Source organism: Halichoeres trimaculatus, unplaced genomic scaffold (assembly GCF_033239565.1).
Source record: "Halichoeres trimaculatus isolate MK-OKI-2021-1 unplaced genomic scaffold, fHalTri1.1 fHalTri1_scaffold_8, whole genome shotgun sequence".
NCBI classification, from domain to species: domain Eukaryota; kingdom Metazoa; phylum Chordata; class Actinopteri; order Labriformes; family Labridae; genus Halichoeres; species Halichoeres trimaculatus.
The window spans coordinates 32,871,287-32,895,063 of NW_027437186.1; the positions used below are offsets into that span (position 1 = coordinate 32,871,287).

The window sequence follows — 23,777 nt, forward strand, 5'->3', positions numbered from 1 at the left end:
AAGTTTTTGCTGTATACATCCAACATCACTTGAAGAACTCAAAACACTCAGGAGACTCCTTCAGCGACATCAAAAGGCACGGTAAAAACAATAGTGTCACTGACATTTCCCCAAACCCAGCACAAACAGAATTATTCACACACTGTGAGAGCAGTGCCATCCGATAACGGAGAGATAATGACACTTGGTTGAAGGCAGCTTTCTCAAAACAGTTTCGAGCTGGCACGTCACAGTTCGGCAGTTAAGCCTGTCATGGAAGTAGAGGAGGTTATCCTGGCATTTTAATCTAACCTCCTTCCGAGGAGGGGAAGCATAAAAGGTGATTTTCAGGGTTAGCAATAACAAGGACAGGCCTGCCTCCAAAAATGAGCTCTCATCACTCTGGGTGCGGGCAGTGCAGTGTTTTGTGAAGCTGCTGTGAAGGATTGCAGGCCTAGTTTGCCTCTTCCCCTCTCGCCTCATCCATCTCCATAGACCTGCTTTAATGGATATTCATGTAGCTGAGCCAATCCACTCCTGGGAGGAATAATACCACATCATCTGACTCACAAAGAGGAAATAGAGCCTGTCCTCGTGCGCAGGGAGTGTATACCACTGTGATGTGCTGTGATATGCAGCAGGAGCTACCTCCCCAAAGAACAGATTGATGTGACTGTGACTGAATTTTCTGGTTCCTGTTCATTCATTACAATTCAAGGTTAGAGACGTGTGTTGGGGAACTGGATTAGGAAGAAGTGTCCAGTGAGTCTGTCTGTTTGACTTGCACCCCATGCACCATAAGAGCTAATGCTTTCACAATAACTCAGATCTATTTAGTTATATCAATTGTATGCCCACGGTTTTGTTTGCTCTTGTAGATCATACAGAGGTATCACCAATTATCTGGTTTGAAATTCAGTTTTATTTATCCATGCTAATTTATGCAAATTGTAGTATTCAATTTTATTAAGAAATGTTTTCATGCTTAAACTGATTATCATACGACTATCTGAAAAAATTGATGTGACACAGAAAAAGGGGAAAAGTCTCTTTAGGTCAATTTGAATTTTGTGGCATCTCTACTGACTAATCCCAACACAGAACCCTGAACAAATGAGACGAATTGTTCCACTTTTTGGGACCCTTTTTCAACTTAACTATTAATCACGGGATTGGGACGGTATGGGATAAAAAGTTGATGGGAGCAGATGGGAGTGGGAACCAATCAGGAAGATAAAATATTATATGTGACATGTGCCACCATTTTGTAGTTTATTTCCAATAAGCCTACACTCTAACACGGGTGAAAAGAACTACACTTCCCAGAAGCCAACAGAAATCCAAAAAGGAACAGGGAGAAAATCCAAAAAATTTAAATAAGGGGAAAAAATAGGAGCAGTATAGGAGTGGGGGTAATTTTGAATGGGAATGGGATGTGAGTGGGAGGCACTTTACAAGGAGTGGGATGGGACAGGAGTGAAAATCCACCCCTGTGTCACTCTCTAGTGCCAGACTAAACCGATCCAATCTCTGAAGGTGGAGCTACAACACTGCAGACCATTGATTGGTCGAAAAAGTTATCACTTACTGTGCGACAGTGGCTTCTGTATTTAGTCTTCTCTGAAACATTCATTAGTGGGGTACACTGTGTCACACTTCTATGGCGTCACACTATTACGCAACTGACGCGCCTATCAGAATCTGGCCAACTCGCCACCTATCAGTAGGTGGCATGGTTTACTGTTAGAACGGTAACAGTACCAGGTTTAACCAATCCAACCCATACCAAACTCTACTGATCTAAACTGGACTGCGTGGTGGAACAGGGCTAAACTATACTGCAAAAAGTTTCTTTTGATCTGCATGGTCTTGTTTGTTACATTATGTCATCAATAGAGATTAATAGAGATAAATATTTAACCGAATCCATGTTAGATTATTAGTCAGATTGGATACTTGATTCTGATTGGTCAAAACGTAACATTTGTAATAAATCCTCAAAAGTAAAAGTAGCCCTGGGGACAACCTGATTTCCTAAAATGTATCAAATATATTGACTGAAAGGATTCCACCTTTTTGCCTCTGCCTGTTGACACTGTGGCAAAAAGCATCACTTTCTGTTTTAGGCCAGTCTTTAGAGTCTGGAAAGGACAACAGTTGCCCAACACTGATGTGGAGCAAAAGCCTGTCTTGCAATCCAGGCAAACAGAGGCAGAGCTGGCGAGTGAATCCTTTAGGGTCAGATTGGTAAAAAGTTTACCAATCGGTTAGTGATAACAGAAAAAGTTGAGACAATTGCGTGATTTGTGCTCAGACGAAGGTAAACTGAAACTGTCCAGAAACACTGACATGAACATTGCAGCACCTTTGTTTGCCTTTGCGTGAATTGGAATTTTCAATTTAACTATTTAATTACAATGTTAACTTTTTGGAATTTTCTCTATATTTTATAGTGTTATCTAATTTTCATACTAATTTGTCACTCGAAATATCTGAGATTTGCTCTTGTAAAAAGTTATTGAGCCATACTGATTTTGAATCCTCACAGATACAAGATTCAGCACAGTAAGGCTGTTATAGAAGAGATATGAACATTATATAAAGTATAAAAATTTAAGAAAGGGTCCTGCATTTCAAATATGTAATATAAGTAACCAGAGGGAGGAAAGTTTGCATGTTTATACAGACATTTTATGGGTTTAATTTTTGCAGTATGTAAGAGAAAACTAACTCTGGGTCTTTTGAAACTTGTCTCAGACACTTCATCAGCTGCAAACTGGGAAAGACAGCAAAGAACTCGAAGCTTCGAGCAGTGACGAGTGCTGGGGAAACAGTTTTATGAACCCAGTACCCGGGAAGGCGGCCATGTCTTCACTTTGTCAACTCACCTCGTACAGTTTGGTGCACAGACTCACTCAACACGGGCTGATGGTGTATGGCTGGCAGTGAGATCTGTGTCTGGCTCATTCTCTTTGACAATATTTCATCATCTGTCATTTTTTGATGTAAGCTGCACGCACTAAATGTTAGCCCAACATCAGAAGTTTACAGAAAGCAGATCCACAAAGGCTACTCTGGACCAGTGAAGAGGAAAAGCTTACTCTTTGTTCTTTCCATATGCCTCGTTTTTAGTTCTGCGGGCCAGTGCAAGTCTTTGTTTTTAGAGTGATGTTTATCAGGGGACAGATCCTGCTGGTATAACCATTACTAGGCTGAGTGAAATGTAGAAAGAGCACGCTCGTGTGTCCAAATGGGAAACGTCAAAGGTGCTCTGTCTTTTCTCAGCGCCTTCCAGAGAGGACATTTCCATACTCATGCAACATGCCAAGGCAGTCCAAACCAGAGAGGGAAGATGATCAGCAGAAGGATGAGAGCTTTATTTCTAACTGCAGAGTGACATCAGACAGAAAAGGACGGAATCACTCAAGATAAGCACGGAAACGACACCGGAGTGAAGAAACAGATGTCTGAGGTAATATTTCAGTTGATTTACAGATGATGGTAATCAGTAGCGCATGCGTGTACTTGAAATAACATGATTTTTGGGAAGCTAGTTTCTGCATTCACATCAGCATCTAATCCATTCCGTAATAAATAAAACAATCAGCTCTGGTTGTTTTACAAGCGACAGACATTTGGGAATTATATTTCTGTTTGGGTGCATTCACTTTTTCAAGCCGTCAAACTCACTAAGTACTTGCGCAGAGAACATTAAGTCATCAGTCAAAGCAACAACCTTTCCCTTCATATTGACAACAGCTAAGTTTCAACACTAGCAGTTTTGTCATCCATTAGTCATGTATCCCATCCAGATGTCGGGTGGAGGGAAGGAGGGGAGGAGTGAGATAGCAGCAGGTGTAGATCTCTCTGAGCCCAGCTGAGCTCTAAAAGGCAGTGCTTAGCACCCACAGCTCTGTCATCTGGCCTCTCCCCTGTCTCCGCCAGCCTTTCGACAGCCCATTCCTCATCATTTACCCCTTTTTGGCAAAGCCCAGAGCCTTTCTAATGGGCCGCTCTGAATGCTTCCAGATGTTTGTTTATTTGTTGTTCAGCAACTATAAAACAGTTTACTCTTAGTTTGGATCTGTTCCCATTTCTTCTTCTTCTTTTTTTTTTTGTAGGGAGTTGTGGCACAGATCACCCCGACATGTAATGAAAGCAAACCGCCGAGCGAATGTGAGACACCCCATGGGCGTCATCAGGAAGGAGGCTTTTTTTCCCCCCCTTTTGCTTTGAAGGCTGCTTTCCTCTTGGGATTATAATAACAGTTGTGCACCATTTAAGATACATACATACAAAGTAGCTGGAAGCAGGCCCAGAACAACAAGATTAAACGGGCCCAGGGCTCACACTGCAAGGCAGATTTCAGGCATCTTTCCTTGTGTGTTTACTCTGCTTGAACAAAGATATCCCTTTCATTTACTGCTGTCACCGCTGAGGGATGGCCTTCTTGAATTTTATCTGATACCTGAAAAAATTCTACTAATCCCTGGCCTATTTATTGATAAAACAGCAGAAATAAACAATATATTTGATTAAAATCTCCTCCTCCCTGCACATGAATATATCAATCATGTCTGCAGCACCTCTTTTACATACCTGTGAACTACCGTTATAATTAGATCATGAAATAAACCTGTGAATCTCACTTCAAACTGTGTCATCATCAGGAAATGACACACCAGGAATAAATAACCTGGTGTATTGTTTGCATACCGGAGTGATAAATCTGTATGTTTTGGCAGATGAAGGCAGAACAATATGTGGTTTAACACGATGGCACAAGCCAGTGTTCATGAAGATGTGAACTACTCCAGGCTGGGACTCCTTTTTGGACTGTTTGGATTTAAAGTTGAGCTGACAGTCGGACCAGCACTGAGACTTAGAGTCAAGGTGACAGTAGTGGAGGATCCTCAGGCCGCCCTGCCAGACCATATACTCCACTCCACTCTGTGTCACGCCTCCACCAAGACACACTGAAGCCCCCACCATGCTCCCACACTTTCCTTTTGTCTGATTCTCATTTTCGAGCCCTGTTCTCTTTTTAACCCTTACACTCTCACTGTCTTTCCCTTCTTTCTTTATCTTCCCCTTCTGTCGATCTCTAAAATCCTGATTGAGATTTAACTTCTTCCACTTCTCCCCTTTCCTGTTTTGCTCCGTCTCCTCCAGCTCGACTCCTCCGCTTATCCTGGAGTTGTGTCCTTGCTCTCCACCCTTCTCTCCCTGGGCAGTGACCTGCCAGCGCTGCCCTCCTCTGGGAGCTCCTAGCTGCTGTAATTACCTCTGGCACCCAGGCTCTGGGGCTTCCACACAGGTGACACATTGGAGGGAGGGGGTAGTAGGTGCAGAGATGTTGAAAGGAGGAAGAGGAGGTGCTTTCTGTGCAGCCAAGAGGGGGATGTCAGATGTGCTCCTGATCTAGAGTTGGGATAAACCATTCAACTCCTTGTTTCTCTATGAAAAGGGATGTTTATTAACCTTTAAAAGAACAATTATCTCCTTTATATTCTGTAAATAACTTCAAAACACATAAAATGCTTATTGAGGTCATTTTCCACATAGTAGTAATAGTAATAGTTCCTCTCTCTCCTGCACTGGTGAGGTTTCTCTGTTTATATTATACATACTTCATATATTCGCAGAAACAAAAAGCAGACCAGGATATACAGTGACACTAGAGAAGCTATACTTCCTGTAACCGTGTATGATCTCTTTAATTTACCATGCATGCAGGAAAGGAGTGTTTCATTCAAGTACTTAAATTCCTGCAGGATAGTCTTTCAACCCTATTGTCTATTTCCTGATCTTAATTCAGTAAACGCACAGTTGTTTGGAATTACTGTCTGGAGGAATTTGTTTGTTGCTGCATTGCTTTGCTGCGGCTTTGTTCTCCATGAAAGAGGAGTTACTGTGACCGTCTCCAACACATAAAGAAAACTGGAGTATGTCTAAGATGTGTAAATAAAAGAAAACAAATAACAAAGAGCCGGGGAAGAGGCTGGAGGCAGGGACATGAAGAGGAGGTGAAGGGCGAAGATGAGGGCTGTGTTATCTAAGACTGCAGCGCTGCATCATAAAAATAACAAATGGAGGCTGTCAGTGCTGTTCAGATCTTAGACGGAGGGGGAAATATTTCATGTGTCAGATCCTCTCACCTTTAAATGGACTGTTCTTAGCCAGGTCTGATTGTGACAAAGCGCAGGGCTCTTCCTGTCCTTACAAGCAGGGAGAGCTGCCACCGTCCACGCGTTCATGACATAGATCTGTCCTTGGCACCATACGTGGGGGGGTAAGGATCCTCTCTGCTGACCTGTTATGCTGCTATAAGGGGGGTCCACTCATGAGGAGTTTTGCATTGTGGGAACAGTGATGAATGTCTCAGAGACTCCAGACTGCGGATGTGCAATGCTAGTCTGCTGAACAGTTAACGTTGTCACGTCTGCAAGTCAGCACCACCACAGTAACTCACTCACATTCCACATAAAATGACCTGAAATACATGTTATATGTTATGCTTAAGCTGCAGTGCATGGCTACTGTCATGATGCTATAATAGCTACAACCTGGATGTAAGCAAGCACAGATGATAGCATTTTACCAAGAAAACCCCTGAAGAGCTGTGTCTGGTTGAACTTGCATATAAATATATAACCAGCACAGGCGTGAAGACCCCGAACTATACAGACGACAAAAGACTAGTCCCTGAAGTGACCGACACAGTCATGAGCATCACATACCCCTGCAATACTCCACCAAAATGCATGAGGGCAGTGTCATCTGTATATCGTGTGCTTCTGATCCCGCTGTTTTCTTACTTTTTCTCAGTGTTTTTGAGCGTATCATGTTATGCTAAAACAGGTGGCGGCAAAGCAGTTTTCACAAAAAAAAGGATAGAAAAGAGTTATCAGTGGAGAATATTGTAAGTGAAGGGAGCACGATACCATTCAATGGACCAATCACAAGGCTTCTAGTCCACGTCCTTTTGATGTGTAGTTAAATTTGGCAGGAAGTGCCAATCAGCTATGTGTGTAAGCCTCTGCATAGGTATAGAGATTATGCTGACCTATGTAGAAGCTACTGATCGATTTAATACAGAAGTACAAGCCAGGTTTGAGACAAGTCTGTGTGGTGAAATTTAGTCCTGCAAAGCCTGAATCATACCCCAAAAAAAGAAATAAAAGAGAAAAAAAAGATACAGCCCAAAGAGTTTAATTCAAATAAACAAATATTCCTTCAATACTCTGTTTTCTAAATAGCACTTTTGAGGAGTTTGCTTAAGAGCTTTTACTGAAAAAATTATGAAGCCTGGAGGCTTTTTTGGTTCACCTGCAAATTATTAATAGTGTGATTGATACAGGGACGTAAAACACACTGCTCTTCAAAAATAACACTCTGATCATTTTACGATTTAAATGTTGTTCTAACTGCAACTTCTTGACAATTAGAAATGATTTTCCTAAAAAGAAAAAAAAACTCAAGGAGGTAGAATACTTTTTTAAGATTAACAGGTTTTTATTAGGGATGGGTGAGTATTGATATTGGGTTTCGGGGCCAATACCAGCCCTTTTTCAAACTATAAGTACTCGCAAAGGCTGCTGGTACCAGCAGTTGATACTCAAGGCAAAAAAAATATTTTATTTTATTTTATTGTATTGTGTTTTTTTTTATATTATAAATTATAAATATATTATTTAATTATATTATATTATCAAAAATAATTATGACTAAAAATTAACTAAATTATAAAAAATGGCAAAAAATCTCACTTCCAGTAGATCTTCCTCGCCAGTAAATGGCCCTACATTGCAAACACATTGCTTAATACCATGGCAAATGTGTGTGAGGTCCTGTTCAGACAACATAATTGAACCAGAGGGAGTTAACAGATAAACTATCTTATTTTGCACCTAAGTTTACCTTTAAAATAACTAAAACTCTGACAGTTCTTATTTTTATTTTGCACATTTGTTGATTCATTTAACACAAATAGTAATCTCAGAGAGCTGTTTGTGTTTTGTTTTGGACTAAATGGCAGAGGGCCTTTGTTTAAAATGATCCGTTGCTATTAATTAAAAAAATTATGAATCAAAAGTACTAGAGGCTTTACTACTCGATATTGGTGAGTACTCAAGTCCTTGAACTGGTATCGGTCTGACAAAAAGTGATATCAAACATCACTGTTTTTTGAGTACAGTTTTTATCATGTTGATGATGAGAGGTCTTTAAAACTCATGTATCAAGTATGACTTGTTAGGCAAGTGAGGGTAAAACTTGATTTATATAAAAAACAAAATTAGTTACTTTGAGAGATCCATATAGTGAATTCTTATTATGATATTTTAAAAACAGATGATGTTAAAACAATGATAAGTGTTTATTAATGATGATTTCCTTTCTGCAAGTTTGAGTCGAAGAGTTTGTTTAAATTTACACAAAGCCAGTGTACTTGGTTCTTGGTACAAAGCCCTTGAGAGGAACTTGACTTGATACCAGTTTTGGTACCCTCTATGGAAAAAGTAGTAGCATTTATCCCTTCCCTTATCTTGACTCTCATCCTGCTTTCTGTGAACTGTCAAAGTAATGCCCATGGAAAATTTTTGCCATGGAAAGCGTAAACAAATCTTGTTGCAGCAGTGCACAGTTAATCTCTTCATCTGATACCAAACCCGCAGCAGTGGTTTCAGGCCTTGAAAATAACTATATAAAAATACTCGATCTTTACGCTGATGATCTTGTCTTACTTTCATGTGTCATGTAGAAGCATCACTTTTAATTTCAGTCTGTTTCATAAGCAGCAGAAAAGTCTTCACAGGAGGGAGCCGTAAGCAGTCAGTCAACAGTGATATTACATTTTATGTTAGTGTTGTGTGATGAATGGAATTTAAGAGCTTTACACAAAATCCTCACAACTCAATTCGAGGACTGAGTCTTTTAATGAATATGATTTCTCAGTCAGAACTAGAGTGCAGTGTTTGATGTTAAAAAAGTTGCTGCACAATTACATCAACTGACAACGCTGGGTCAATACGAGGCCTAATCAATGTCTTGTATCCACAGATCAAGGATGCTTCATCTTGTTTTTATGCACTGTGTCCTCCCACGCATGCATTCAGATCAGAGTTAACCCAGATTACTCTGATTTACGAGCACTATGAACACATCACACAGCCAAGATGAGATCAATAAGAATAGAGAACATCTTCAAACTGGTCTCGAGGTCAATAGATTCCCACTCTCTGTAGCTGTTTAGGGTTATGACTGACATTTACATAATCCTCAGGCTTTGTTTGGCGTTGAATGTATGTATGATTATAAACTGTGTGTGTCTGATTTTGAGGAATAATTTGGCAGATGTATGTACAATTGACCTGACTAAAAAGGTTACAAAGCCCAAAGGTCTCTTTTCTCCTTCTTACCTTTGTGGTTTCTTGCATCTCTTGATCCTCGGGGCAGAGGAGTGTAGGTCAGCTGCTGACCCTCGGTGCCAGGCTCAATAGGTGGCTGGAAGAAAGAAGAAAAGCAGATAGGATGAGTATTTAAAGAAGAGAAAGATTTTACTGCAGCTGACTGTTATAAACCCTTTGAGATTAGTTCAGGAAATATTGGAAACACTGCTCTTGTTTTATGACACACAGCATCGGGACATGTTTTATGACTTCTTGCGAGTTATAGAGCTATAGTCCAGGCTTTGATGATCTGATATACGACATGGTGAGGGAGGAGAGGTCCTAACCTTCACTGAGCCGTGACCTCCTGCAGTGGTCAACCAAAGGGTAGACGTCACTCACTCTGAGCAGCCAGACGCAGCCCGGTGATGCAATGGTAGCCACAAATGGCAACAAATGACCTCTTTACACTGGATAGAGGAGCAACGCTATTTACATCTGCTTAACAGGCTGTGTGGGACAGTATTCACCTCTTTTGGACTTTCCATCAAACAATCTTTCAAGGATTTAAATGAGCCATTTCATTTATTCTCAACAGGATTATTTTATGGACTTATTCATCTGCAGAACTTTGTTTCAACATCCTTCAAATAGTCCAGACTCCCACGATCATTGGGAGTTGCAAATCAGCCCTAAACTGAGCTGTAAATCATCTAAGCCCAGCCTTCGTTTGACATCTTAATGGGTGAATGAAGACTTGGCTATGAAAAAAGACAATGGCTGTTTTCCAAATTGCCTACTACATACTGCCTACTGCTTTTGCATGTAGTATGTAGCTCGGCTGTAGTAACTACTCTGGTTTCCAGTTTTGGAAAATGGAGCTACAGGTGATGTATCTTATTTTGCCTTTAATATAAATTTGCAACACAAACTTTGGAGAGATTTCAGCATTTTAGTCATTTTTAATTTTACACCAAAAGTTATATTGTTTACTGGAAATAAATCTGGAAGGAATATTTGTTTTTATAGCTGATGGAAAAACCACTTCCATATGATCCACGTATGGTTTGAAGAAGTGAATTAGTGTTTTCTATGGGCTTTAATGAATTAATAGAAATAAATGCCTCCTTTACATCATTTCACCTCTATCTCACAGATTGACTAACGTTAGTGCTGTTGTTTTGTAGTTGTAGTGCCAACTCATCCCAGTTGATGGCGGTAATTCACCTGCTATCCGCTTGGACCAGGGATCTCAAACTCGTGTTATGGAGGGCCAAGAGGCTGCAGGTTTTCTTTCCAACCAAAAACTCCACCAGCTGATTTGACTGATTAGTCCCTGCTCTCTTCTTGACGGTGAGGTAATCAGTGAAATCAGCTGGTGGAGTTTTTGGTTGGAAAGAAAACCTGCAGCCTCTTGGCCCTCCATGGCACGAGTTTGAGATCCCTGGGTTAGACAAACAGAGTTAGCGCCGTGCATTGTGGGAAAAAGTATGCCAGGTAGACTGGTTTGTCACATACTGAGAAATTTTCCTGGATCAGTAGGACATCCAGGGATTTTTGGCATACTGCAGATTTTGCAAGTTTTTGCATACTACCTACTACAGACTGAATATGAGCCAAAATAGTAGGCACTACTAGTGTAGTAGGTGGTTTGGAAAAGAGCCATTTTGTATGAACAGGAGTTAGAAATGGGTAACGAATTAGGTACTTTGTAGGTACTGACCAGATTCTGTCTGTAGTACAAAGTACCAATTTATGTAAAGTCAAACGGTTCCATGTTTTGATACCTAAACGCATCCATGTGACTTAGAGGGAGTGGAAGAGGAGGCGACTTTCCATGCAGCATCCCAAGTGTGTTCAATTGAGAAATTAAGGTTTTATTATTAAACAAAGTAATGTTCATTACCACATTAACACACACAAAAGTACCGACAATTGGACAACTGGCAATCAGTATAGATACTGATTGCCAGTTACCTGTTATTGGTACCATAACGGTCCAAATGTGAAAGGTACCCTTCCCTAGCGAGAGTGTTTCAGTTTCCAGTAAAAAATGAAATACATGAATAAAAACACCTTAAGATTCAGAATTGTTTTGTGTGTGTGTGTTTGTTACAGTAGTAGTTTCAGTATTTTTAATCTGAAAGGTATTTAAAGGTTCATTGCTGTTGTTTTTACACATTTTAAAAGCTTATCTATGGACTTGCATCGCAAATAAGTTGTGTGGCAGTGCAGTGGATGTAGCATACTTGTATAAACATAATTAGACATTAAATAAATAGCTACATTAATAACCTCACAAAGGTTTGTTTGGGTTTGTTTGAGCAGAGAACATATTTCAGAAACCATGAAATGTATCTTCCCCACATCAACATTATGCCACATTTTGTGTCGGTCGATGGCAATCCAATTAAACTCTGGTTGAAATTGGAGCTGTAACAAAAGTAGCGAGAGGAAATTGCAAAGCAGTGTAAATAAAAATGCAAGCCAGTGTGCTTAATACCCCATTGTTGAAATGTTGGGTAAATGTGCGATAGATTTCTGGCAGTGCAACCAGGATAAGCTATCGATTGTCAGCACTGCAGAGGTTCAGACTGAAGCAGTGTGAAAAATGCTGCTTTGGGACACAGAGAAAACAGAGGCCTGGCTCTCAAAGCATGCTCCCATACAGGTCAAGAGTTTCTTGTGTTGTTCTTCTTTTTTGTCGACTTTCAAGGTCCAAAACATCCTCTTCCTTCCTTTAGCCTTTTAGCTAGCAGAGCAGGCAGTTTATCATGACACAGCGATATCTGATGCCTTTGCAGAAATACTTTCCTCTCCTGCAGGAAGGAATTCAGCCGGCCTTTAATCATAAAGAGAGACTCAACTGACAAATACATATTAGAGATGGTTCGGCGCTGCATTTTTCCCACTTTTATTGTTGTTCCTCTACATGCCCATGCATAACCTTGAGAAATGGCACGGCTTGCACTCTTAAATGGAACCATATTCTTCATGGGCTAAGAGAGAGCACTGTGAATTGAAAACGATCACATAATGTGCTTTTTAGATAGCATCTCTGAAAGGCATTAAGGTCTGGCCAGCATGTGTGTCATATTACAGCCGAGGGAAAAATGGCAAAATAAGCCTGTCTTGGGACCTCACTGCATACATTCTGGTGGACCCAAGAAAGTGTTTGGAATAGAAATACTGTTTTGACAGCAGACCTGCTGCTCTTGACCTCTGGAGTGACTGAAATCTGTTAAGAAATATCACTGTATGCTTGTACGCTGGACTCGCGTGGAATGTGAAATACAAGAAGTGGAACAACTCAAAATAAGAACATATTGTGCATGCGATGAAAATGATGAAAACAATCAGGTATTCATACTCGGTTGTTTTTCTGTCTGCAGCGCTGCTTTAGTGCATGCTTGAATGGGCTATTTATCACCACCCTTCCTATCCACAAAAAAGTCTCTTCATTGTAGTGATTATTATGAGCTAACAGAGCAATTCAGGCATAAAGGCAGAGGTTAGCCCTCTCTATTTGATCTACCTCTATGCTCTTCTTAGCTACTGAGTTGCACCCCTGCTTGCTTCATTTCCTGGCCTGCTTGAAAGATCACAAGCGTGGGCCTCTTCTGGCCTGTGTGCCCCCCAAAAAAGCCTTGTCTAATCCTGCGGCTTGCCCACAATTAATCTTCCTTGTTGCCATGTCATTAACAGCACCACCCACAGACTGTGTAAGGAGGGGTTACTGGAGGAGGAGGAGAAGGAGTGGGAGGACACTGGATAGAGCCTTTGGCTGCCTCCGCACCCTGGTTTTACTCCTATGGGAGGTTAGTTGACTCGCTTTAAGTATCACCACCCACCCGGTCCCCCATGCTATGCTAAGCTACGCATGACACCACCGCTTCACCTCCTCCGTATCATGCCTGCTGATCAAACAGCCAGCTCCATTCAACATCTGTGGTTGTCACTTCCCGTCCTGTCCAGCAGAAGCATTTCACCCCTCCCACAGAGCATCAATCAGCCAGCTTTCCCATGTCCCGATCCTCCCCTTTCTCCTCGCAGACGTCCCCTTCGTAGCACTCCACATCTGCTCTCTTTCAGTTTAGCCAATGATCTGTCCAGGGGATGAGAAGCAGGGGTGATTATGACGAGAAAGGGTAAAAAGGAAAGAAATATCTCATTTTGCTTTGAAGGGAACTATCTTACTCTCTTAATACCCAAGCTTTTGTCTGGCAAAATTTTTAATTCATCTTTCTATTTGGGATGAGTCAGACATAAGAAGTATAACAACTAAACTTGGTCTTTGTATTTGATGTTTGATTATTTGTGTGATGAGTTCTCTATTAGTTCTTTGTTATGAGTGTTACTGCACCTAAATATGTTGTTTTTTTCCCACTAAAATGAGGTGATATCACCAAAAGATGATGTGGGCAGTGCCCCTAAATGTGTTTTTAAAAAATGAAGAATTATGGGTCTGAGAGGCAGAAATGTCTGGGTCTTTGGAGTAAGGATGGGTACCTTTCACATCTGAAACGATACGGTACCGATGCCTGGTACCTGGCAACTTGCACCGGTACTCAACAGTACCAGCTTTCAGTACTTTTTTTGTGTTAATGTGGTAAAAAAAATATCAATTTGTTTATTAATTAAATATAAAAAAACTAAATTTAAAATATTTATTTTTCAATATATAACCTTGCAATGCTGTGTTCATGTCCAGCATGGAAAATCGGCAACTCTTCCAGTCCCTCACAGTTACAAGGATACATTTTGGTACCTAAACACGACACCTTTTGGTTGGTACCCATAAAAGTACCTAATTCGGTACCCATCCCCACTTAAGAGGTTACTTCTTTCTACAGTTGACATAACTTGATTCAAAGCAGATCTAACAATACAGAAACACTTTGTCACTCCATGCAATTAGTGTGAGAAATATTTCCATGTAAAAATCATACAACGCCTTGCTCCCAGAAATGTATAAAGACAAACCCAGAATGCTCTTTTTATAATTTTTTCTCACATGAAATGCCTCACAGTCTCAGGAGTGGTTTGTTTTTGTACCTCTTCCCCTTTCTGTGTCCCCCTCTCCTCTGCTCTCCTAGTTGTTCCTACACTGAACAGAGGGAGGTGCTGCTGTGTCATCTATTCAAGATGCTCCAGGACCCCCTTCTCCTTTTCTCCTTCCTTCTTTCCTTCCTTCCTTTCTCTCTGCTGTCCAGATTAGTCTGCTCATCAAGCTGAGCATTGTTTTAATTTGCTGGGCCCGGGGCATATGCTGAGTGTTCACATCATTATTGTCTCTGTGCAATGTGAGTTATCACCACAGCTTATGATAATGCAGCACAAATTTACAGGCTGGGGGAGCGCCATGGATTCTGTGATAATAAAGGGTGGACAGAGGGGAGTGTAAAGAGGGAAAGAGAAATGAAGAAAGTGTGTGTATGCGTGTGAGTGTGTGTGTGTGTGTGTGTGTGATGGGGGGAAAATGGGTGGCGGCAGTGAGAGGAAGCTCTGTTGGATGTCATTATGAAAGATGATTCCTGTACGGGATAATACATCACACCAGCGCTGTCTGTCTTCTCCTTTTCGGTGTTGTTATGCGAATAAATGCTGATAAACCCAGAGGCAATAGTGATTATTACTTCCAACGTATCACCAGGAGAGAGGCAAGAAGAAGGAAAACACAAGGAGAGCCACGTGGAACCACAAAAACCACCTCCGCAGCGGGGTTCCTGAAAGTATGAGATACCAAAAGTGTTGGCTTTGGAAGTCTTTAGATGCAACAAAGTTTTAAAAAGTTTCGTAAGATTGGTTGTCGTTTCAAATCTTGATGTGTGTTATATTACGCTGATATCAAAGGATCTAGGGAGAGTTCCCAAGAATTTGATTATGACTCCAGCCCATGAAGAAACTCTTCTTGCACAAACTGTTTCTCTCTCGCAGCCGAGGCTCTGGTGTCATCCTCGACACAGGTGGTTCCTGCATTGCCTCATCTCACCTCCCTCCTCAAGACTGACCGGCAATACAATCTAATTACAGCCGCGCTACAGAGGGAGACCAGTGTAAACACCAGGCCTTTTTATCTCCTTATACATCTGGACAAGTAGACAAAGTGCTAAAAGGAAATAAATGTGGCCTGACAGCCACATCAAAGAGTTCAGCCAGAGGCTTACTGCTACTTAGGGCACAGGAATGTTGTTGCTAAGCATCAGCCCGCAACCTATCAGGGTGCAAAGAGGGCCCTGTCCTGCCTTCGAGAGGGAGAGGAAGAAAAAGAGAGAAGTAGAAGAAGAAGAAGAAGAGAGAATGAGGCAGGGTGGAGGGAGGAGGAGGAGGAGGAAGGGGGGGGGGCGCTGACATTGAGGGGAGGCTAGGGACTCAAGGAGATTTTTGTAGCTTAAAGCAATTGTTGGAAGAAACAAGCCTTCTGTTTTGTTTTCTCTTGACACCACTTCTGCTTTTTGTGCTTGCAAAAGACATGTATAAAAATGTCTTTTGATATGTTTTCTCTTTGGGTCTATATCAAAATATTTCTTTTGTGTCTGCGCATGGAACTTTTTTTTTTTTTTTTTTTTTTTGTTGCCCGTCTTGTCTCTGTAAACTGGTGCTGCTTTCTGATCATGTTAGAGATCAGAGGAGACACAACTTGTGAACTTATTTGAGTCAACATTTAATGCTGGCATGACACGTTTATTTCTTCACTAGATGGATTTTTTTTTTTTTTTTTTGTGCGTGTGTTTCATGTCTCATGCTTGTGAAGTGAGGGGTTACGAAGACTGAAACACTTTCAGAAATAAACAATGAAGAGAGAGAAAGTAGCTTGCAGCATGTTACAGCATTTAATAGCTGTGATGAAAGGAGAAACGCTCTAATCCTCCACTAGAGATTCAATTTAGCCCAATATTTATAACATAGAGGACAAAAAGATGAAAACACAAGACTTGAAGCTCGAAGATTGGGAAGTAGCAGTTGATGATTTCCTCTCTTTCTATAAATCTCAGCCTCATAATGTGGCTTTGGGGATTAGAGGAGATATTATGATGTGTTTTAAATTGCTGTTTTGTGCAACAGACACATTAATTCTGTTTTCTTAGGTAATGGCACGGGGAAGCACATTCCATGTAACGGTGCCTGCACTTGTGGGCACTTCAGCAGTCTTTTGCTCAGCAGGAACACCGCTGAGCGTGTGTTTAATGATTTACCAGTTCTACTCCAATGAACCCCGCTCTGAGTAAATGTATCATATGATCACTGATCACAAGAGCAACTGTTTCAGATGTTCCGCTCGGGGCACGAGGCACATGGAACGAACCGGCAACAGCGAACATGGCCGCCTTGTGTACGGCTACGCGTCAGGCAGGCAAAGGTTGAGTGCAGCTGGACGTTAATCATCCGTAGCGATGACTCATACATGGTAATAAGGCTCTATTTGTTTTGAGGTTGAGATTTAGAAAGTCACTCGACCTTTTCTGTGAGCGTCTTGCAGGATAAGAGGAGGTGATCTAAGGCGGAAATGTGCGCCTACATTACAGGTACGCAGCACAATTAGCTCGAGGCTATTTCTCATTTCAGTTTATGACCTTTCCATTGGGACAGGTTCTAAAGCTCCAAAGCTAAGAAGACAAAGAAAATCCTTAAAGTTGCATGAATTAGTTAAACTCTCATAAGACATCTTATTCTAACTTTTTAAGCTAAATAAAAACAACTGTTTCACGTTTTTCATGAGTTTCAATCTCTTTTATCTCTACAACAGGAAAAAAAAAGTCAGTGTTCTGATCTACCTGTGACAAAAATCTTTTTTGTCAGAGTTTTATTTAATCGAGGGAAAAAAGGAATATTATCTGCTCCAAGTATGAACTACACAAACACACACATGCATAAGCAAAACCACCGCAAGTAAGCAGTGTGACATATCATGAGGCTTTCTGTTCTGATTAGGGGCTGTAGCAAACGTCAGGGCTGTTTTCTAGAGTGTAGGATGTTTAATAATTGAAGACTCCGGGAGCGGGCCTGTCACACCGGCTTGTCTAGAATGTTTCCTATGCAATTAGACGCCGAGAGACATTTGAAGAGGACCCACAAAAAGAGGCACAAAAAGTGACATGTGAACTTAAAGGAAATTAGCTCTTCACACGAGTGAAATGTGAAGGTTACTTAGCAATGCTTAACTCAGACTGCGGCTGTGTGAAGTGTGTGTTTGACTCAGCCGTGCTACGAAAGCTACGAAGACTGCGATTTTTCTTTACTTTGAGGCGGCTTCAGTCAGTGAGATCACAGAGAGAATGAAAACTAATTTTGACTCAAGGCATACGGGAAGAAAAAAGAAGAAGAGAGAAAAAAAACCTGAGATGTGTCGAAATAATGAGATCTCTTGATGTTTTCTGGGAAGATATGGGATGATGCAGACAGATGCACAACTCACATCTTCACCCAAGGACACACACACACTCACACACACATGCACACTGCTGTGGAACATTTAACCACAACTTCAAAACACACAAATATGCATGTGTGCAACATTAAAAAGCTAAACCGCACACACAATTGTGTTAGTTTAGTGTACGAAAAGAGTAACACACATGTGCTCGCATGCTCAGTCCTAATCATGCTCAAACCTAATATGATTAGTTGGTTTGCACACATGCAGACTTGTAGGATGTAAATAGAGCACAACCACAGCTATCTTGATGTACAATCTCTGACCTCAGCTCATTGAAAGAGTTCTGTGGTATTAAGTACGAAGAATTAATCATTTCAATATTTTTCCGGGTTTTATGTGTTATATGATTCTGAAATATACTTCGATGTCATTTAATATGAAGGGGCAGGTTCACATTAGCTTTTTGCATTTGTAGGTATGTTTTTTTGGTTGTTGCTGTCATTGTTTTAAGAGTAAGATTATTGTATCATTGCTGCTCTTTTGGCAACATTTTTTTTATTTTTTATTTATTATCCCCCCCCCCCCCCCCCCCCCCCCCTTTTTTTTAAAAAATTTGTGTAAGTTTCAAATAAATGAAATAAAATCAAATAAAATGTATTGATTAATTAATTTGAAATTTGTTTTTTTAAATCAATATTCAAAATATACAAGGAAAATTTTAAAAAAGTAACAATAAGTAAAAACTAACAAAATGTTTAAATTAAGCTGCTCAAAATACTAGCATTTCCTCTTTTTTATTTTATTATGATTTTAACAATTATAATAACATATAATGATATTAAATATATTATATACTACATAACAATATAATAAGATACAAATACAAAATAATGATTCTATAAATAAATATTATATAATATATCATAAAATAATATAATACAATATATATACATTTTTTCTTTTTTTTTGTATTATTTCCTCTTTGTTTTTTTCTTCGTTTTTCAGTTTTTTCTATTTGATTCTATTTGATTTAATTCGAAAATATTAAATTACATTATGGAAACACAGAAAATGAATCTGCCCCACATCCGTCTCGTCTCTCCTCCAATCCCTGACAACCTTTCACAAGAAATTCCCCCCATCCACATCTCTGACTTCCATGATAACACTGTCATCCTCCACACCTCTCATAAGTCACAGGCAAACGACCCAGATCCTCCGTCGCGAGACAGAAGCCTCTGCGGGCCTGTAAGCTGTATCATTACACCATGTCATCTTTATGGCACGGAGCAAAGCCCAGCTCTCTAATTACACTCTGCCTACTCCATTTACCCAGACAGGGTGAGAGCAGCAGGCAAACAATGCATTAAAAATGGAGTGCTTCCCTTCGCTCTATGGATGCCTGTGTTCTTCCACCGGTGGCCGTCGTTGTCCCTCGGTTGTTGTTGTTGTTGTTTTTTCTCTAAAAGCTGTGGAGGAGAGATAGCCGAGGTGCCTTCCTCTCCTCTTCCCTGCCTCCTTTCCTCTCCTCTTCAACCCTTCCCATGGAAGGACTTATGAAGGTGAGTGGCTATGTGACAGGCCAGGAATAAAAGAGACAAACCAGGGATAAAAATTAAATAAAAAGTAGCTGTCTTAAACAGTAATTGCACTCCTTTGCTGAGCATGCTTTCAGATATATAAACCTGATTTACTGTCGGCGTTGCTGCCACAAATCAGAGGGCCCTCTGAGAAACACTCGTGCTATGAAATTGTTTAATCTCATCAAGTTCTGCTTTCACAGCAGGCCATAAATCACATAGTCTTTGTTATCATAGACCTCCATGAGCGCCTCTGAGGCAGGCAATGGATCGTGGGTATATATAATCTTGACTGCGCAAACAGCAGGGTCTGAGCAGCCTGAAATACTTTCATATTAGCCGCGGTGCAGCTGGCGGAACACAAGCGTCCTGATGGATATCTCATTTCCTGTGCTCTGCATCTATTTTCGAGCAAATTATTACTGCATAAATTTCTTGTCAACAGAAACAGCCAATTAATTAAGTTAAAAATGCACTCGTGATCACATCAACGCACCGAACAGGAGAGCCGGGCGCTTTTCCAGGAAGCGGATTTACAGCAGGGGTCACCGTAATGAAAGATTTCAAACTTCGTCATAAAGTCGCAGACAGGCTTATATCTACACGGGAGCTGCAGAGCGCTCCAACACATGACATATTTGCATAAAGTTTATTTATGTGAAGATGCTGGAGGACGACAGCCAGGGCGAGGGAATAAAGTTTACAACCAGGAAGCGAAATGTCCGCCAACTTCTGCATCTTTAGCATTTCATCAAAGATTCGCACCGAGGATTGGATTGGGATCATGGAAGTGCCTTTTTTTCAGCATTTAAGATACAAAATATAAACATTTAACAGAGCTCACAATCTGAATGAATTATTCATTATGTATGAGGGGCTGGGTGTTTGTGGGGGAGGTGGTTGTTTATTCAGCTTGGGCCGTTTATCAGACAGTGAGGATCCCACGGCGGGGATGAGCTCCGAGATTTATCTGTGTTTGGGCTCCAAAGCAGATAAATCAAGGGGTGTAATCATGCTCTGAGTGGCCCAGCTGTGACCCCGGAGTGAACTAATGACACAGGGATATCTAAGCCCCTTTTCCTGTTCCTGGGTTAGGCCCTTAGGTTAGTCCTCCTGTCAGACGCGAAGCTAAAGAAAGACACAGAAAAACCAAGGGGGAAACTCGCGGCCCTTCATGTCCCTTTGTCCTGTTTACACAACACCGCAGAGCAGGATTGTTCATGCACTACTAAAAATAACAGTGTCAGAACAAAGTACAAGCAGAAGGCTACTGTATAACAATGTTTGCTCAAACAATAGCAATGAGTATCGATTGCGAGTGTACACATAGCCAGTTTGCGAGCTGCTTTTCACAACAGTGCATGTAAAAGATACTGCTGTTTGGCCGAAGATGTCTCCCATTCCCTCCCAGAGCTAAAGGCTTTCTCCTGGACCGAACCCGCTCTGATTTATCATGTCTTCTGCTAGCAGGCTGTCCGCTGATTAAGCCAGTGGAACTTTGTTTCACTCTCCTCTCTCTTTAATCTGTCTCTCAGCGAGATAAATTAGCCAGTGCCGTGCCAGCTCCTGCTCCCTTTACTTCCCTCCCTCCGTCTCTTCCTCTCTGCTTTTCTCTCTGTTTATCTTTTCTGTCTGTCACACATTGAGAAGAGAGCAGACACATCTGCTCCTACGCCGCTGCAGGAGATAGGGCTGGGCTACATCCCTTGGTCAGATTTAGCTTGGAGTGTCTGTGAGTGAGAAGGAGCGAATGAGTGTGTTTTTCCTCTCTTCTTCTCTCCTTGACAGCATTCTGTCAAACAATCCCTCTCTCCTTGGCTGGGCTTTTGCTCTTTGTTGTTAGCTAATAAATCAGGGAGTATTTATGATCTGCAATCCCTATTCTTAGTCCTTTAATGGCGACACGTTTGTGGGTGAATTAAAGCCGGGTTTTATTCACTAGGCTTTTGGCCAAAGTGAGGCCTGGGTGCCTCTGCCTGTGAATGTTTTCCCTTCTCCGCTCTTGCCCGGGTGGTAAATCACGCTCATTGTCAGGCAGTGCTAAGTTAGTGTGCGTCATTGGGGAGTGCAGGAAGCACTGGGCATAATTCTGTCCATCAGTTTAATTTATTGTATCGGTAGCTTTGTAATCTCTGCTCCATAAATTACAGGAGCTGACAGACAGGAATTTGGTTTAAAGGCGGCGTTCATCAGGGTTTTGGCCGGCTCTTTTTCCTTATTCCTCTCCCAGCTTTCTACTTTTATATTCAGTCGTGGAAGGCGTTGAAACCTCAGAGAAGGAGTGAAGATATGCACCGTACCTTGTGCTATTCTCTCCAGTTATTACACAGATATACTAGTATGTTAAGTTATCACCTATGTGGTTATTTAACAAAAGTGAGTTGTATAAGAAAAGCTGAAAACAGAAGGAGAATCAACAAAAGGCTCCTGGTGTGACCTTGTTTTACTGTTTTCATTTTTTTTATTCCAGGTGAGATATAAAGCCGAGTACAAGGGCACTGCTGCAGCATCTGCTTTGCAGATAGTGCACTTGGCTCCCCCCTTCATGCCAGTGAATATAAATCAGACGAGGCATCTCAATGCTATGGCCTGACTTCTAGAGACCAACAAATCTTTAACATGAGATTAAGGCCTCAGAGGGATCATCTATCTCTGGGTGAGATAGAGCACTCCACTGGCAATGTGGTTTCACTGAGTGGGGACTGATGTGCGTTTGAATGTACAGAATGTCACAGGTAATAGTTGGACCATTCACTATTCTTATGAACTGTGGATTGGTTTTGAAAGTGAGGAAGATGGGATGATATTAGAGCTATAAAATCAAGAGCTAATTATTTAACATCAAATGTAAACTTGGTTTCAAATTGAGCAAAGAAAGGTTGCCAGATATCAAAGAACTTCTGAATTGATCCCTTTACAGCATATCGAATCTTTTCCAGTTGAACACGGTACATGACCTCTCACCATTTATGGTTTGAAACCGTAAATGTGGATGAAATTACATTTTAGGATGCATTGCAATTGTAAGAGTATATGTATAGATTTCTCTGTCCTTGTATGTGTGTGTGTGCCTTAGCTATATATTTACACTAATTTTCTAACTTTCTTATTATTTTTGTTCGTTGGTTTATTTGTTTTTTTTTTTTCTTTTTGTGTGTGTGTGTGTGTGTGTGTGTGTGTGTGTGTGTGTGTGTGGGGGGGGGGGGGGGGGGGGGGGTAAAAACACATTTGTGTAACGTTAATGCATATGTGTAATTGCTATTATAAACTAAATAAAAAGACCTTGATCAAAAATAAATTAATGAATAAATGTAAATTTGAATTTAATTGAATTGAAAAATCTTTATTTATCCTGAGGGGCAATTACGGTGCGTACAACGAGAACAGAAAGTACAACAGACAGACCATATTGCACACCAAACTCAAATCTACTATTTAACATGCTAAGATCATAACTCTAAGAAAATAAACCGTAAAACAATTGCTCAGATAATAAAAAATGCCAAAAAGCCAATGAAATACTGGGACATAATATCTTACAAAAATCCCTGAATACTGGAGAACAATATTGGAGTTCAAGTAGTGTAAAGCAAAGTATAGAATAGCTTTCTTATATGAGTAAGTAGACAGTGAGGAGGATTATGGATGTTTTGAATTGAGGAGCAGTTTCAGTAATTTTTTTTTTTAATTTGGTTATGAATAGGGGTTTACCAAAATTTAGTGAAATGAGGAAAAAACGATAAATAAAAATCTAGGATGCAATAAAATCAAGTAAAAAAACCCGCAAAGGGTCCAAATCTTAGTACCTGGCTACATTTACTCCACACAAAATATTCATTTTCTGCAATTCTGGCACTGATAATGTGGGATATGCTGTATATTCATGCATTAGCTCTGTATTATAAATAACAGTGAGTTTTTGAAAGGTCCCATTCTGGATCAGCACGTCTCCTCATACACTCTCCTCTGCATCAGGCCACAGGAGGCTGCTGTCATTAGGAGATCATAACTTTGACATACAACCGTCTTTATGTAATAAACTTAATTTATGTTAGTTACTTTTGATTAAAGCTACAGCAAAGGCAGCGTCAAACCGCCTGTTGCAGCGTGTTTGCTCTGCTTCAACATGTCTCTGTATCAGAGTTTGAGTAAACACTAGCTGTCAATCATCCTCCTTCTCATCAGTTGATGCTCACGTGAGCTAAAGCTAATGCACCCCTTCAGTGTAATTCTGAGGGTCTGAACAGGAGATATGACTCCTCTGTTTGTCTTCAGACTGATCCACTGAGAGCTGTCAGCTGCTTCATAAACACACACACAGTGTTTGGAAGGGTGCGTTTGATTCATTCTACCAGACTGCCCTGTCTGTGGAACAGCTTTTGTGGATGGGTGTCATTTTTCATGAGGATAGGACATTAATTTCAAAGGTAAATTCTGCTCTATTTATTGTGC

General features: G+C 40.8%; 1 protein-coding gene across 1 annotated transcript in view; it reads right to left on the reverse strand.

The window, feature by feature from the left end:
- The window catches only part of lrmda (leucine rich melanocyte differentiation associated), a 305,952-nt gene that overhangs the window by 27,584 nt on the left and 254,591 nt on the right, over window positions 1-23,777 (reverse strand). Inside the window, exon 6 of the mRNA XM_074676073.1 lies at window positions 9,399-9,483. Coding sequence (XP_074532174.1) covers window positions 9,399-9,483 — 85 coding nt within the window. The remainder of the gene's footprint in view (window positions 1-9,398; window positions 9,484-23,777) is intronic.